The sequence below is a fragment of the Hoplias malabaricus genome, chromosome X1 (assembly GCF_029633855.1).
Source record: "Hoplias malabaricus isolate fHopMal1 chromosome X1, fHopMal1.hap1, whole genome shotgun sequence".
In the NCBI taxonomy this organism is placed as follows: domain Eukaryota; kingdom Metazoa; phylum Chordata; class Actinopteri; order Characiformes; family Erythrinidae; genus Hoplias; species Hoplias malabaricus.
The window spans coordinates 18,563,541-18,577,092 of record NC_089818.1 but is presented as its reverse complement, the minus strand read 5'-3'; the positions used below and the strand labels follow the sequence as shown (position 1 = coordinate 18,577,092).

Sequence of the window (13,552 nt, the reverse complement as noted above, 5' to 3'; positions counted from 1 at the left end):
GAGCCCGGGGTACTGCCCTCTGCTGTCGTGGAGTAACAGCAGCCATAAACACTACAGACTGGTTTCTTGATAGCAGTACATATGAGTGAAAAATGTGCCTTTCTGCTAAAGGACCACAGTATCTTAAGTTTTCAAAACTGGAGCTAAAAAGATGAATGATCCCTCCAGTGAAAACCAAGTTTTATTTTGTTAACATATTTGTGTGCTGTTTTAAAATCAGAGGTCATTTCACAAGCAGAATAAGCAGTCAACATTATGTCTGAGCATAAACTTGCAGTTTCCCAAAGACAGCCTTAATGGGCAAATTTAGACTGCTAAGGTTTCTTACCTCATAAACCAGAGGAACCAATCCTGTCAATTCATGGGGCTGGGCTTTTTAACAGCAGGAGAATGGCAGACGTTTGGGTGAAGATTGAGGTGGGAAGTAATTGCATATACTTGAGTACTAAATGAAAGCCAAGGAATAAAGTTACAGTCGTATGTAAGGCATTAGTGTAATCGTCATTATTATTTATTTTATTGAAAGGAATAATAAATAAAGGAATAACAACCACAGAGTGCAGAACACCAGAGCGGTCCTCACTAAATAAACAGGTGCTCTCTTGTTTTAGACTTCTTCATCACTAATGTATGCAGTATTTGGGATTGTGTAAATAATGAAGCAGAAAATGCAACCAACTTCTAAGACTGTACTTTGCAGTTCTTTGGAAACCTGGAAAGTCTGATTATCAAAGCGGATTCAATAAAGAAAGACAAAAGGAATTTAATATTAAGTTACACTCCTGTGTAATTATTATAAGTAAAGCTTTTTACAAAATTCTAATTTTCTAAACTTCTTCCTAAACTTTGAAAATGAATTGTGATCATCTCTTGCAGCTAAAAATTGATTATAAACATTGTGAGTTTTGTGTGCGCTTGCTTTCAGGTGAGAGTTACATTTTTATGCATGTATTTTCTATAAAATATTCTTGTTTAAGCACTTGGTCCAGAGCCTACAAAGAAACACAACCTGGTCACAAACATTCTCATTCTCTCTTTCTTTCTCTCTCTCTCTCACACACACACCTGAATACTCTTCAGTAACCAATCCCCCTACCAGCATGTGGTTCTAGACCGTGGGGAAACCCACACAGACACGGTGAGAACACACCACACTGTACACGGACAGAGCACCCACTAGCCCAGTAACCTGGAGCTGTAGTGCTGCACCTCAGTGAGACTCGTGAGATTTAACAATGAAATAATTTTATAATCTTGATTTCTTGGTGATTTCCGTGCGCCATCTTCTGTCCGAAGGTAAACATTGCATGTTAGGAGACGTTTCATTTTTATAGCTGCTTTTACAATTAACGCGCGTCTTTGTCGATTATGGGTGTCTTTTATTAATATAAAAAAAAGAACGGAAGAACACGATTCAGGAAAAAGGGCTACCGTCCCTGGGTGGGCTCGAACCACCAACCTTTCGGTTAACAGCCGAACGCGCTAACCGATTGCGCCACAGAGACATGGAAACAAACGGGAGTATGTTTCACTCTTCACGCTAATTGCACCTATCAAAGTGACCGTTAGAGTGCAGTATAGCACTTTCCTGTAAAAGTCTTGGACATTTAATGTATCCAAATGTTTGTGGATAGCAGTTAATCCAATCTTTTTTCGAAATAGCTAGTTATTTCCGTTTGCTGAAGTAATATCGTCTGTTGTCTGGGGAAGATATTTGACCAGGTGCTGGAACAGCTCTGAAAGGATTTGGCATTGAGAAATGAGAACATTTAATGATGTTGAATAAGTTCTTGACCAGCTTCAACTCACCCTAATGGAACAGAATGGGGTTCCAATACAAAACTACTTCATTTTTTTCAGTACGTACGAATCTATAAATATGCAACTAGTCCTTCCCGGTGTCTCACCTCTCCACTGTTTGAGCCCTGCCTTCAATAAATTCATAGGATTGGTTGCTTTGGTTTGAAATAAGCAGCACTGGCTGTCTGAATTCGTCTGAGACTGTCCTTGGAACACTGCAGTCTCAAAGCGAAAATTCTCACCTATTTATTTCTATCTAGTTTATAACGCATGACATGTTAACACGGTTTAACACTTCATTAATCATATGAAAAAAACGTATTGTGACGTCCTGTTGATTGTGAACTCAGAGCCCACATGTGGTTTTTGGGCACAAGGCAGTAACACACCCTGGATGGAGCAGCAGTCCATTACAGGCCTCTAAAAAAACCTTTACTACTGATGGTTTGTTTCTTTTAGTGAAGGACATTCAGAGGGTGCTGTTTCAAATATTTTATATTACAAATAAAATACATAGATAGCCACACATGTAGCAGAGAAGTGATATGTACAAAGAAAAAATAATTCATGAAGGCTCCTAACCTTATAAGCAAATATATTTAATATTAAAGAAGTCAGACTTCTTGTGTATTTCACATTGTTCGGTTATAATAGTGCCTCCTAATCTTGCATAATACAGATGTTTGTACAATCAGTAGCCATGTTACACAGCTGCAAAACATGATCTATGGGCTGCAACTCATTTTTACCTAGAACAATGTCTTGCATAAGATAATGGCTCTTGTAGAACAGTAACTTCAATGAGTGCGTAAACATGCACAAGATAATCTGATAAAAAAAATCAGACATTGGCATTTATCCGTTCCACTTTACCGACACTTCAGTAATCTCATAAACTGCAAATTCAGTTTGTAAAATCAAATTCTATTTGATTCTTTCGTTAATCAGATTTCTTCTAAATATGGGATGTGCACCATTACATGCTGCTTACAAATCTCAGAACTCTGATTTATATCTCTTGCTAGATTTTGTATTAACAATTAAGTGTTTTATTTATCCAATTCTGGGTTTGCACATGTGCTGAAAACCAGTTTACTGAGCTAAATTCCAGGTTTATCATATTCCTTGAAATTCAATAAGTGCTTTGATCCAATCTAATAATTTGTGGCATGTTGTCTTCAAGTCAACAATAATCAGATAACTGCCAAAATCCGATAATGAAGTTATCACTATTGTGCATGTAAACCCAGTCAATGTCTTCTTATAATGCGATCTGAAAAAGCATTTGACAATGTTTAAGTGAAGCCTCAGTTACACTTTGTCTCTTTCTTTCTCGTGAACAGGTGCTATCTGCTTTTGGGCATTCTGCTGCACACGTTAGCTCTCTGACTGGCAAGGTTGTTAAGAACACAGCTAGAGGTCATCATGGCCAGTTTGGAATCTAGGACAACTTTTCTCTTCTTCCAGGATGTCTGGTCCTCTTCCTCCTCTCCATCATCCTCAGCTTCATCTTCTGCCTCGCTTTCATCATCACTGCGCTCATCCTTGTCCAGCTGCCAGTGAAGAGGTTGAAAATCAGAGTGAAAATATGTTTCTAAAGCTGAAATTGAATATTTTTTCTTACTTTTAATTTGGCTTTATTACAAATTCCATTATCAACAGGTACTCTACAGTCATCATTTTAAATTCTCTTCTGATGCTTGTTTTTTTTTTTTTCCAAAATAACTTACATTAAATGAAGGTACTGTAAGGTAGAAGAATTTCCCAGCAGTATGGGCACAATTTATATTGAGTGTATGAGCACAATAAAGTACGACCAACACCTCTACGGCCTATACACCACTTTTGGACACTGTTACACACCTTTCCCAGGAAGAGGAACTTGTAGATCATACGCAGTATGAGCCAGGCCCAGAATATATGCAAGGCTTGTAAAATCAGCAGCAGAACATTAAAAAAGTAATAACCCATGAAGGGTTCAAACACCTCCATTGACAACACCAGAGTGGTGTAGATTATCCTAAAGAGAGAAAATTAGACATTTTTATAAATTAATCCAAACTACTGTAAATCGACAATGAATTATTCATAATAATCTTCAGTAATAACGACATATGTACACATATGCACACTGAATGAAAAGGACAGTGTCAAAAGACATTAATTTAGAATGTTTGAAAATTATGCACATTTAATAAACCAAAAAATATTAAACATATTTAAATAGTAAAGAAAAGTGTGAGCTCATGTACAGGCTAGTGCCATTTAAAGTGTTTAAACATGTATCAGTATCAAATGTTTGAGGATAAACGAGATAGAAGTATTACTTGCTAGGAAACACAGCAAGGCGGGTGACCAGAAACACCACAGCAAACACTACAAACAGCGAGTCACAAGTCTTCTTCCAGCTTGCATAGTTGAACATCTTTGCAGACTGTGAAGAGCCAGAAAATGGTTTTGCTAAATTGTATAAATGGTATTTCTCAATGTTATGGAATACACAGGGATCAACCTTTAACAGGACAATTCACAACAGTAAATGTGGTGATCCTGAGCTACTGGAAATTCCTACCTCCAACAGGAAGTCTGAGGAGTCATGGACAAGCATCACCAGAGTGCCAACCCGGATATAGTTTGCACAGTACGAGAACCCAAGCAGAAATATAGTCGCAATGTGATGGATTATCTGCTCTTTGAAATCCTAGAATGGGCATCATTAAGGAAAATGTGTTAGGTGTGTTATAAGCAGTCATTTAAAATATCATCTAATACGTAATCAGTTAAATATCTAATATCAAATAGATATTAATAAATAAATTAAAGTTGATTTGTGTGCTGTGACTGAGTACTAAAAGCAGGGAGCTTACTTTTCTCTTGACATCTACTGAGACACAGAGCAGCAGGGACCAGTAGAAGCCCAGCTCTATCATGTAATACCAATAGTGGACTTTTTCAATAGGCTATGGGCAAAGAGAGAAATACAAAGTTTAGGTTACACAGTACAAACCCCTTAATTAGTATGATCTTCATTAGCTTGACTTCAAAAATATACTTTGTTTGGGATTTCTGTAAATAACAAGTGTCAGAAGGAGGAGTTCAGAATGAAATTTGAAAAGGAAATTCAGCACCAGTGATGTAAACCAAGATAAACACGTGAAAGTGTTAGGTGAAGACTAAAAGGACAAGTATCATGACATGTTTCACATGCACATGTGTGACTGCACTATTTCTCTCAGTATGTGAGATGTTATCAATTTGTATACAGTCATCCCTGGAATTTGCATGAACAAAATAATTTTTTTCGTAGGGAGGTGTCGGTTGATTCAGATATTCAATATTTCTCATGTACATGACATTTATAAAACGTTGAAATACATTGTCCTGGATTAGCAATAAACAGAAATATAACATTTATTTGTAGGGACTTGCAAATTAAATTAAATGAAAATCACAAATAACAAATACAGATATAGCTGTGTGTACGTTTGTACGGCAGCGTGCAGCTGTGTTTTTGTGACAGGCAAGTGCACCTGCAGTGGATATCCTCTCCAGCATTCTCTCTGGTCCCAGAACCAAGGTGTCTAAGAGGCAGAAGAGAAAGAATGTGATCAAATAATCACCAAGAAGATGGACAAATCACAGTGACAGCTGTAAGAAACAGAGTTTCCTAGGAGCTTGTTAGGGTACAAAAAATAGTACTTAAAAAATGTCACACTTGTAGCTATCCCAGGTTTGGATATTTTTGCTAGATTTAAGTCAGTTAGTTCTAAACCATTGCTTTCAAGGTTGAGCCTCAAAACCATTGGTCATCATTGGTTATCTGTACTGCACATATTTTAGTTTTTGCTCTGCAACTACAAGGCTTAAGTTGCATTGTAACAAGTAATGCAAGGTTGTAGTCACATTGTGCAAACTGCATGTTTATAATATCCCACACTTGTCTCAGACAGGGTTCTCCATTATAAAAGTGAATTGAGATTGCTTAAATCCACACTTTGATGGAAGTTTGTGATTATTTATCTAATTTCTGTTAAAACTAGTACAGCATCAAGGAAGTTGCCCCTGAAACAAGTCTTAAGAAACACTGAAAAGCTTACCTTGATAAGAGATGCTAGTCCGGCAGTGAACGATATTAGGTAAAAGACAAATCTCCAGCTATAAAACAAAACAAAACAAAACAAAACAAAACAATAAAGCCATATTAATTCTACACCAAGTAGCCATGACCTTGAAAAGTTTGGTTGTTCATTTTTGGCACTGATGATATTGAGAATACAGGAACAAGCAATGAAACGTTTACCCTACAAATCAGCATCATAAAAAGTGCATGTCTAATGCTGAATTTAGACTCAAGAGCCATTGTACACAGTTGAAGGTTTTACATGAGGAAGGGTGGGAGAAGTAGCAGACAGAACCAAAATTAATAATGTATTTATTTTATGAAGTAGCCAACAGTCTGTGAAGTAAGGCTTTTGCTGTAATGCAAATGCAGTGTAAATCATATGCAAATCATCTCAAACAAGCTTACTTTCAGCTATTTACTATTTAACTTTTAAATACTGAATGATATACGATAAAAATAGACACACTACATTTTCAGTATTTTCAGCCACTTTTAGCAGCACTCAGCCACAGTTATTTATGTTTAAATGTTACATTTATAAAAATCACATTTACAGCACCTTAAATTGATACATTTAATTTTGGTGTTCATCATCATTATCATCATCTTCTTTTCCGCTTTTCCATTTCAGGGTCGCGGTAATTTTGGTGTTGTATATATTTAATATAGATTTTCACCAAACAATTATTTCATGTTAGTATGTCTAAGCTATTCAGAGTGAGTTGTCGAACTCACAGTAAACTCACCTTGCCTCACAGAACTTCTTTGTGTTGCTGGGTCTGTCCTGGTTCCTGCGATGACGAAACCAGACCTCTACTTGTTTTTGGGTTAGTCCACTCTGTTTGACCAGACTGCTGACCTCACTCTGAATTATACAGTCAAGACAAATAAAGAAAGTTTAGTTTACACAAGGTTACTTTTCTCTCTAAGTTTGAAAATTCCCTTTGTAAAAATCAAATACACAGTGTAGGTACCATGCTTGTTGTGACAGTTAAAAACAAGGAAAATATTACACAGTGAAAAGGGAAATAGCCACACATCCCTCCTCAGAAACATGACAGGTCACGCACGAGGAAGTATTGGTCGTTTTGCAGATCCTGTGATATGCACAACACATACCGTGACACAAAAAAACAAAACAAAACAAAAAACAAAACAGACCAAAGTGCAATTCAGAAGTGGCCTCAGTTTAACTAGTGTGAATGAAGATATGGTTGATCTACGGGGGCAAATTATTATTTGAAGCTTAGAGTAGCAAAACTACCAAAGTAAATCTGAGACAATTCTGAGCTCACAGTAAAACACAGTGATTTTTAAAGGGCTTATTTGCATACTGCAACCTCTTGTGCTATCCGTTACAGAACCTATTTAAGCTCTATTAGGATGAATTTAGTTTATGCTGGAAGCTGGTGTAATTTAATTGTACCACAGAATGTCAGTAATTTTAAACATGAATTCACACTGGGTATCTTGATGTAAATGACATAGTTTGGTGTGGCTACACGATTTACGCCGTTACATCAGAGAACACATGCATAATATGTTAATAACCTATGTGGTGTGCTACTGTGTGGCACACCACATTGGGAGTAGCACAGTGGGAATACTACTTGTTTTAATTTGAGATTTTATTTGTTTATTACAGTAACACAACATAAAAACCATAACAATCAATGTGTGACACTGAAGAGAAGTTTTATGTGTTATTCTCTATTTAAACGAGCATAACCGTTTTATGATTCACTCATGAAAGATGCTTTCACTTCAAGCAACATGGTATGTTTATTGTAAAGAATTCACAGTTAAATTAAAAGGTTTTTACATGTTTTCTACTCTTTTTTAAAGTGAAGGCAAAAAGTAAATCAGCAGGCAAGTCCCATCGCTGAATTTAGGCTTAGATTTCTTATCACCTACGAATGACTCCTAAACATTACAAAAGTCCTACAGTAAAATAACAATATGCCATTTACCTAGGTAAAACTAATCCCATCTGAATAGGGCTTAAGATTTTATATGGATAATAAAGTAGAGCAAAGTTTGATAATGTTGTTGTTTCCTGGGTGACAAAAGCTTGCCTTAACTATCTGTAATTGGAGTGGAATTGGTGGAGCTGCTATTTTGGTTCAGACCAAAGTAAAATGCGAACTTGACTGTATCTATAATGCATAATTCAAAGCTGGACATGGCAAAACTTATATCTGGAGTAAAAACTTGGTCAAGCACAAAATACACCTAAAAGCTGAAGAACGTACTGTATTGATAGCATGAAAGCTCAGTCTACTGGTGAGCATTAATGTGAAGAACTGACAACTTGTTCAGCCTGTTCTGATAAATATACCCTAGTAATCCAGTGTGGAGCAACACCTTCAGAAATGCAGAGTGTATTCTGTTGTTATCTGATTTTCATTGCATAGCGCAATATAGACAAGGAGATATTAATTTCCAACCAGTTGGTTTTAATTAATGGAATAATTTTAACAAATTAAATAAACAGCTCATGGAGAAGCCTGAAGATCTGAACATAAATGTTAAAATAGTTGAAGTTAGGTCTATTCAACATCATATTCCTATTAAAGGGATATTTCTGTTGTTTTGAAGTGGGTTTGTAAGAGGCACTTGTACTAGATTTTATGAATCCCTTGAGAGAAATTAAGTTGTCTGAGCTGCCAGGTGCTTTTAAAGACAGAGCTATAATACCTCAAATGATGGAAGAAATGTGCAGCAAAGTTCAGTGAAGTATGTTAATACTTTTTTAACGAGTCATAACACAAAGGCCAATAGAGGTAACAGTTCAATAATACCAACCAACACACACTGATGTATTTTTTGCTCATTTGAGCCTTTTACTAAACTAGGGAAACTTATTTTTAACTACCAATGCAATGGGACATTATTTAATGTACCTGTACATACCCTACATGCGCAGGTTTGATGTTGGGTTGTTATAAGCTGCTAATTCTGTGTTGGCAAACACTGCTTACACTGCATTATAAAGATGTTGCCTTTCTTGTACTTGAAGCCGAAGTGCTCCTCAAATATGGACAAGGGTTAATTTCTTTCCAGAGCAACTCAGAATTAGCCGTGTACTTGTACATGTAAATTGACTTGTCTGATTTGTGCCATGCTTCACATTATTCCCACCTCCCAGGAACCAGGAACCAACTTTTCAAAACCCTGTGGGTCCACAACAAACTGTAACTAATTGAATACAGCTCACTGAGAAATGATGGCGTAACCAAAACAGAAGGAACATGAATGTTTTCCAGGAAGAAGTAATGCAAAATTAAGGGGGCAACCCATTCTTTGTTTTTGAACAATACACCTTTTGTGTACTTGTGCATGCTGTGCTTTCCTTAAACTCACCTGTGCAGGATGTCTGCTGTGTTTGGTGTAAAAGGTCTCCAGGCTTGGAGCAGGTGAGACTGATAATCGTACTCTGTCTTTCACTCCTAACAGCCTACTTAGAGGGACAGCCAGAGTCCTAAATAATTAAAAAAGAAAAAACAGAGTATTGGCTATTATCTGTTTTTAGTGTACTAGTATTAGGCTATGTAATGTAAATGCAGTGTATAAAAATGTATTAATTCAAATGATGTACGAATGTAAGTATTTATAACTGATTTAAGGCTACACCAATACAAACTGTCTGGGCGGATAACAATAAACAATAAACAGCTTGCGATTATGACATGAAAACTGAATTTGTCTGTATGCTCTTTAAAACAAGTTTGCGTTATAATCTGCAGAGTACGTGCAGTGACAAAAGGGGACAAAGACTTGAAAGATTGTAGTATGGTGTGCCATCCAAATGACCACAAAAATTATGAAACTCCATGAGCTTGTGTTTGAAAAACATATGGAGCCGTCATGAAATAAATATTGGTAACACAAAAACACCTTTAGGAAATACACAAAGACACTGCTGGAGTGGACTGGCCACCCAAGAATCCAGACCTCAACATCTGAATGTATTTGGTATTGGATTGTGAGAACAAGAAAATGCACCCAACTCCTAATACAAAACTTAAGAGGTGTGAAAAATATCACTGCAGATTTCTCAGGAAAAAAAGTCTTTAGAAAAGAATGGAGTCTTCAATAATATTGGAGGGTTTTGTGTGTGTGTGTGTGTGTGTGTGTGCATGTGTGTACATTAATATTTTAATTAGACCCTGGGAATATGAGAAGGATCAAACATGGGTGAGAGGGACAAATTCATCAGCTGACACTTCTGTCCTCTCAGGTTACTATAGCCATCAGCAGTCATAGCATCACAGCAACAGTTATATCTTACATAAACACACACACACACAAGCACACAGACACGCTTACTGTACGCCTGCCTGCTGCTGTCTGTTGATTCAGTGTCCCCTCCCTCTTCCCTCTTCTCTCTCCCTCTCCTTGTCTCTCTTTCCCCCCTGTAATCCCCTGAGCTCTGGCAGAATCACACGACCCGCAGACCCGCAGCTGCTCTTCACAAAGAGAACGGCTGCTGTTACACTGCAGCAGACGTCTAGCAGCCAAAGCCAAACAAAGAACTGATTTATTATGGTAATAAAATACCTATGTACAGTATTAGAAACACTATACTGGAACATATGAACAGGGGGTGATATTTTGAGGAAAATATTTAATTGCAGTTTTTCTCAACAGTATAGCAACTATGACTGAAATACAATTCTCTTCATAAATCCCTTAATCAGACTACCACATACCAGAACATAAAAACAGACTGCCCGTTTACGATCTCTGTCTTAGTCAATTTAAAGTATTTTAATATATTAAATATCTATCAACATGCACCAGTTTATCTACATAAAAGGAGTGCTATATAAACTAAGCCACAGAGATACAGGAGTATTATTCAGTTGCTCAACGTATTATCTAGTAACTGCAATACGTAACTCATTTTAACATAATCTATTTATTAGGCTGAAGGATGTGGTCTTTGCAGTTTAATTGATTAAATGCTTAAGGCTCCAAGATCTAGAGTTGTTTTAATCACTAATTGAAAACTCACACAAACATCCACCCATTGTGCTCACCAGGGGTTTAACACCTCGGGGAGCCTTTAATCCTCCAAACCCCTTGATGAAATCAAAACAGTTTTTTCTTGGCCTCATAAGTGAATAAACAATTTACATGAAATGTAGAATGTGACCGTGATTTTTTAAACATATACTTAATGTATTAAAAATGACACTGCTATAGTTTCTGAATACAGTCGGCTACTGTACATTTTCCCTCAAGATTCCTGTATTTGCAGTATATATCGCATTTGTGTCCTGATGTGCACTCTGGGTTAATTATGTATTACAACATGCATAGATGCAGGCAAATCTGAAAAAAGCTACTTAGCTCACTCCCAGCACCAAAAAGACTTTTTGATGCTTTGGTTGGAACACAAATCTGATCATTAAAATATTCAGAGAAAGACTGTTCAAAACAAACAGAAAACACATTCACAAAGTAATGTTTTACAAATGGCTTTAAAGATCAGTTAAAAATAAAATAATTATTAGCTGATCCACTGCATTTGAGGTAAGGAAAGGTGTGTCAATTGTATTTTTCTTTTCAGATTAATCCTTCAGACACAGCTTTAACTGAATGGAATCTTCTCAATACCAAGTGACCCAATGATCCCATAGTAAAATTGCTGTTACCTCTCAAAGGCCCAGCGCAGGGCAATAAAGCCAAAAGCCAGAGGCAAAGAGATGAGCAGGTGTCTGGGGAGCGGAGAGTCCTCCATCTGGGCCATTTCTATCCAAGTGATGCCTGGAGGAAGCCAGTACTCCTGCCTCCAGAGCCACTCGTCAAAGAGCTCCATACTGCAGCAGAAGAAAGATGTAAGTTAATCTATCAGTCAAAGCACATCCTGAGGTAAATGCTGGACTAAAATAGTTGATAGAATTCGTTTTCTAGGTTTATGATGTAAAAAACACAAAACCCTTGAACCCTTGGGTTCAAGTCCAATCTGGGTGGAGTTTCCATGTTCTCCCCGCATCTGTGTGGGTTTCCTCTGGGGTCTCCGGTTTCCTCCCATAGTCCAAAAAGCATGGAGGCTAGGTGAATTGGCTTCTCTAAAAAATGTCCTGGTGTGTGAAAGAATGAATGTCTGTATGTGTGTGTGAGTGAATGTGTGTTTGCCCAGATATGGATTGGCACTCTATCCTGGGTGAAACCCTAGTGCCCGATGCAGCCTTCCAGGTGGATGGTCGTTCCTGGTCGAGAGTACGCTGTGCGCGTTTGGCTGCCGCTTCTCGTCAGTGAGTGTGTGGATTGAGTGTTCTGAGCAGTGTGGATTGTAAAGCATCCTTGGGTGTCTAGAAAGGCGCTATATAAGTGTAACGATAGATAGATAGATAGATAGATAGATAGATAGTGTCAGAACTTCCCTGTTTGGATTATTTTGCAAATAGCACATGTTCTATTATATAACACTGGACCACTACACAGACATGGTGTGTTGTCCAAAGTAAAACAATTGAGTATCACTAGAAGGGCCCATTAATTGGGTATTTACTGATTAATGGCATAGAAAATGAAGATATAATTTGAGTGAAATGCCCTACCCTACAGTACAGACAGCAATTTTACTGCAATTTGTTTTTAGAAGAAATATGGTAGCTTGTATAGTACAGGACAGGACAGTATCCAGATCTAACTTATTTTGTGCATAGAGTTCTGTGTAAAAAGTCGGAGACCAGTTTAGTTTGTTCACTTTCATTTGGAAAAAAATGAAATTAATAAAAACTGAAAAATAATATATTTAGTGGTTGATGCTTCTGTGTAACTATGTGTTTACTGTTAAAATTGTATTCTCAACTTGAGGCTAAGGAATTAACAACACATATCTAATTAATTACATTTCAACATGGACTTAGTATGACATTAAAGAATAATGGTCTCTGTTATTACCCGGCATTGTAGCTTTAAGAGCAGAAATAAGCCCCCAGCATCATGAGAATAAATGAGGCTCCCGTTTGTGAAGGTTATGCTGGTTTCTAGCCTGAAGACGTTGGCGCCATTAGGATGTCGTTAACGCACACTGACGTAGCTTGTCAGTTTGCAGCGGCTTTTACCAATCTCCGCAGCAAAGATTCATCTCGTCCCATTTTCCTCATCTCTAAAATCGGTTATCTGTATTTAGAAATACGTACATACGACCCAGCAGTATATATTCACCTTCTCCAGTCTAGGCCCATCGTTTTTCATTCGTATTATCGACGGAGAAATATCAGCATCCAGTATTTACCTGCTGTTCTGGTAGCAACGGCCGTTTTTCGATGCCTCCTCCTCGGTGAATATGTTCTGGATAGTCGGAGGTGTGTTTTAAGGCTGGAAATTATCCGACTGTGTTTAGCGCGCCAGAAATAAAAGCGGATGATAACCCCTTTCTCTCAAACACCTGCCCTCCCCACAGATTTCCATACAGTCGTTTCTAGGAAAACGGGGGGAATCCACAGCGCATTTACCGTCCAGCGCTCGCTGTATGACTCACCAACCAGCGCCTGGAGTCGACTCCAAAAAGAATATTTTCTCTGACTCCTGGCATTCAGGAATTTCAGGAGTCGACTCTAAAGTTTTGGAATCGACTCACGATGCTGGGCGGGACATATTCATGAATAGTAT

At 37.5% G+C, this 13,552-nt stretch overlaps 1 protein-coding gene and 1 non-coding gene across 3 annotated transcripts; both read right to left on the bottom strand.

Moving 5' to 3' along the window:
- Positions 1–1,431: 1,431 nt before the first annotated feature.
- Positions 1,432–1,505, bottom strand: trnan-guu (transfer RNA asparagine (anticodon GUU)). Its single transcript has one exon. It is a non-coding gene; the product is annotated as a tRNA-Asn (tRNA).
- Positions 1,506–2,310: 805 nt separating this feature from the next.
- Positions 2,311–13,351, bottom strand: LOC136675627 (ceramide synthase 2-like). Of its 2 annotated transcripts, none has more exons than XM_066652279.1 (11): positions 13,176–13,351; positions 11,584–11,748; positions 9,287–9,404; positions 6,670–6,788; positions 5,898–5,955; positions 5,331–5,381; positions 4,668–4,760; positions 4,373–4,501; positions 4,128–4,234; positions 3,664–3,820; positions 2,311–3,353 (listed from the first exon to the last, which is right to left on the bottom strand). In XM_066652279.1, exons 2-11 carry the CDS (start codon positions 11,745–11,747, stop codon positions 3,147–3,149), a joined length of 1,203 nt encoding a protein of 400 aa, XP_066508376.1. In that variant the 5' UTR covers position 11,748; positions 13,176–13,351; the 3' UTR covers positions 2,311–3,146. The 2 variants fall into 2 exon arrangements, with proteins under 2 accessions (XP_066508376.1, XP_066508375.1); XM_066652278.1 differs by lacking the exon at positions 13,176–13,351 and adding an exon at positions 13,106–13,175.
- Between the last annotated feature and the right edge of the window lie 201 nt (positions 13,352–13,552).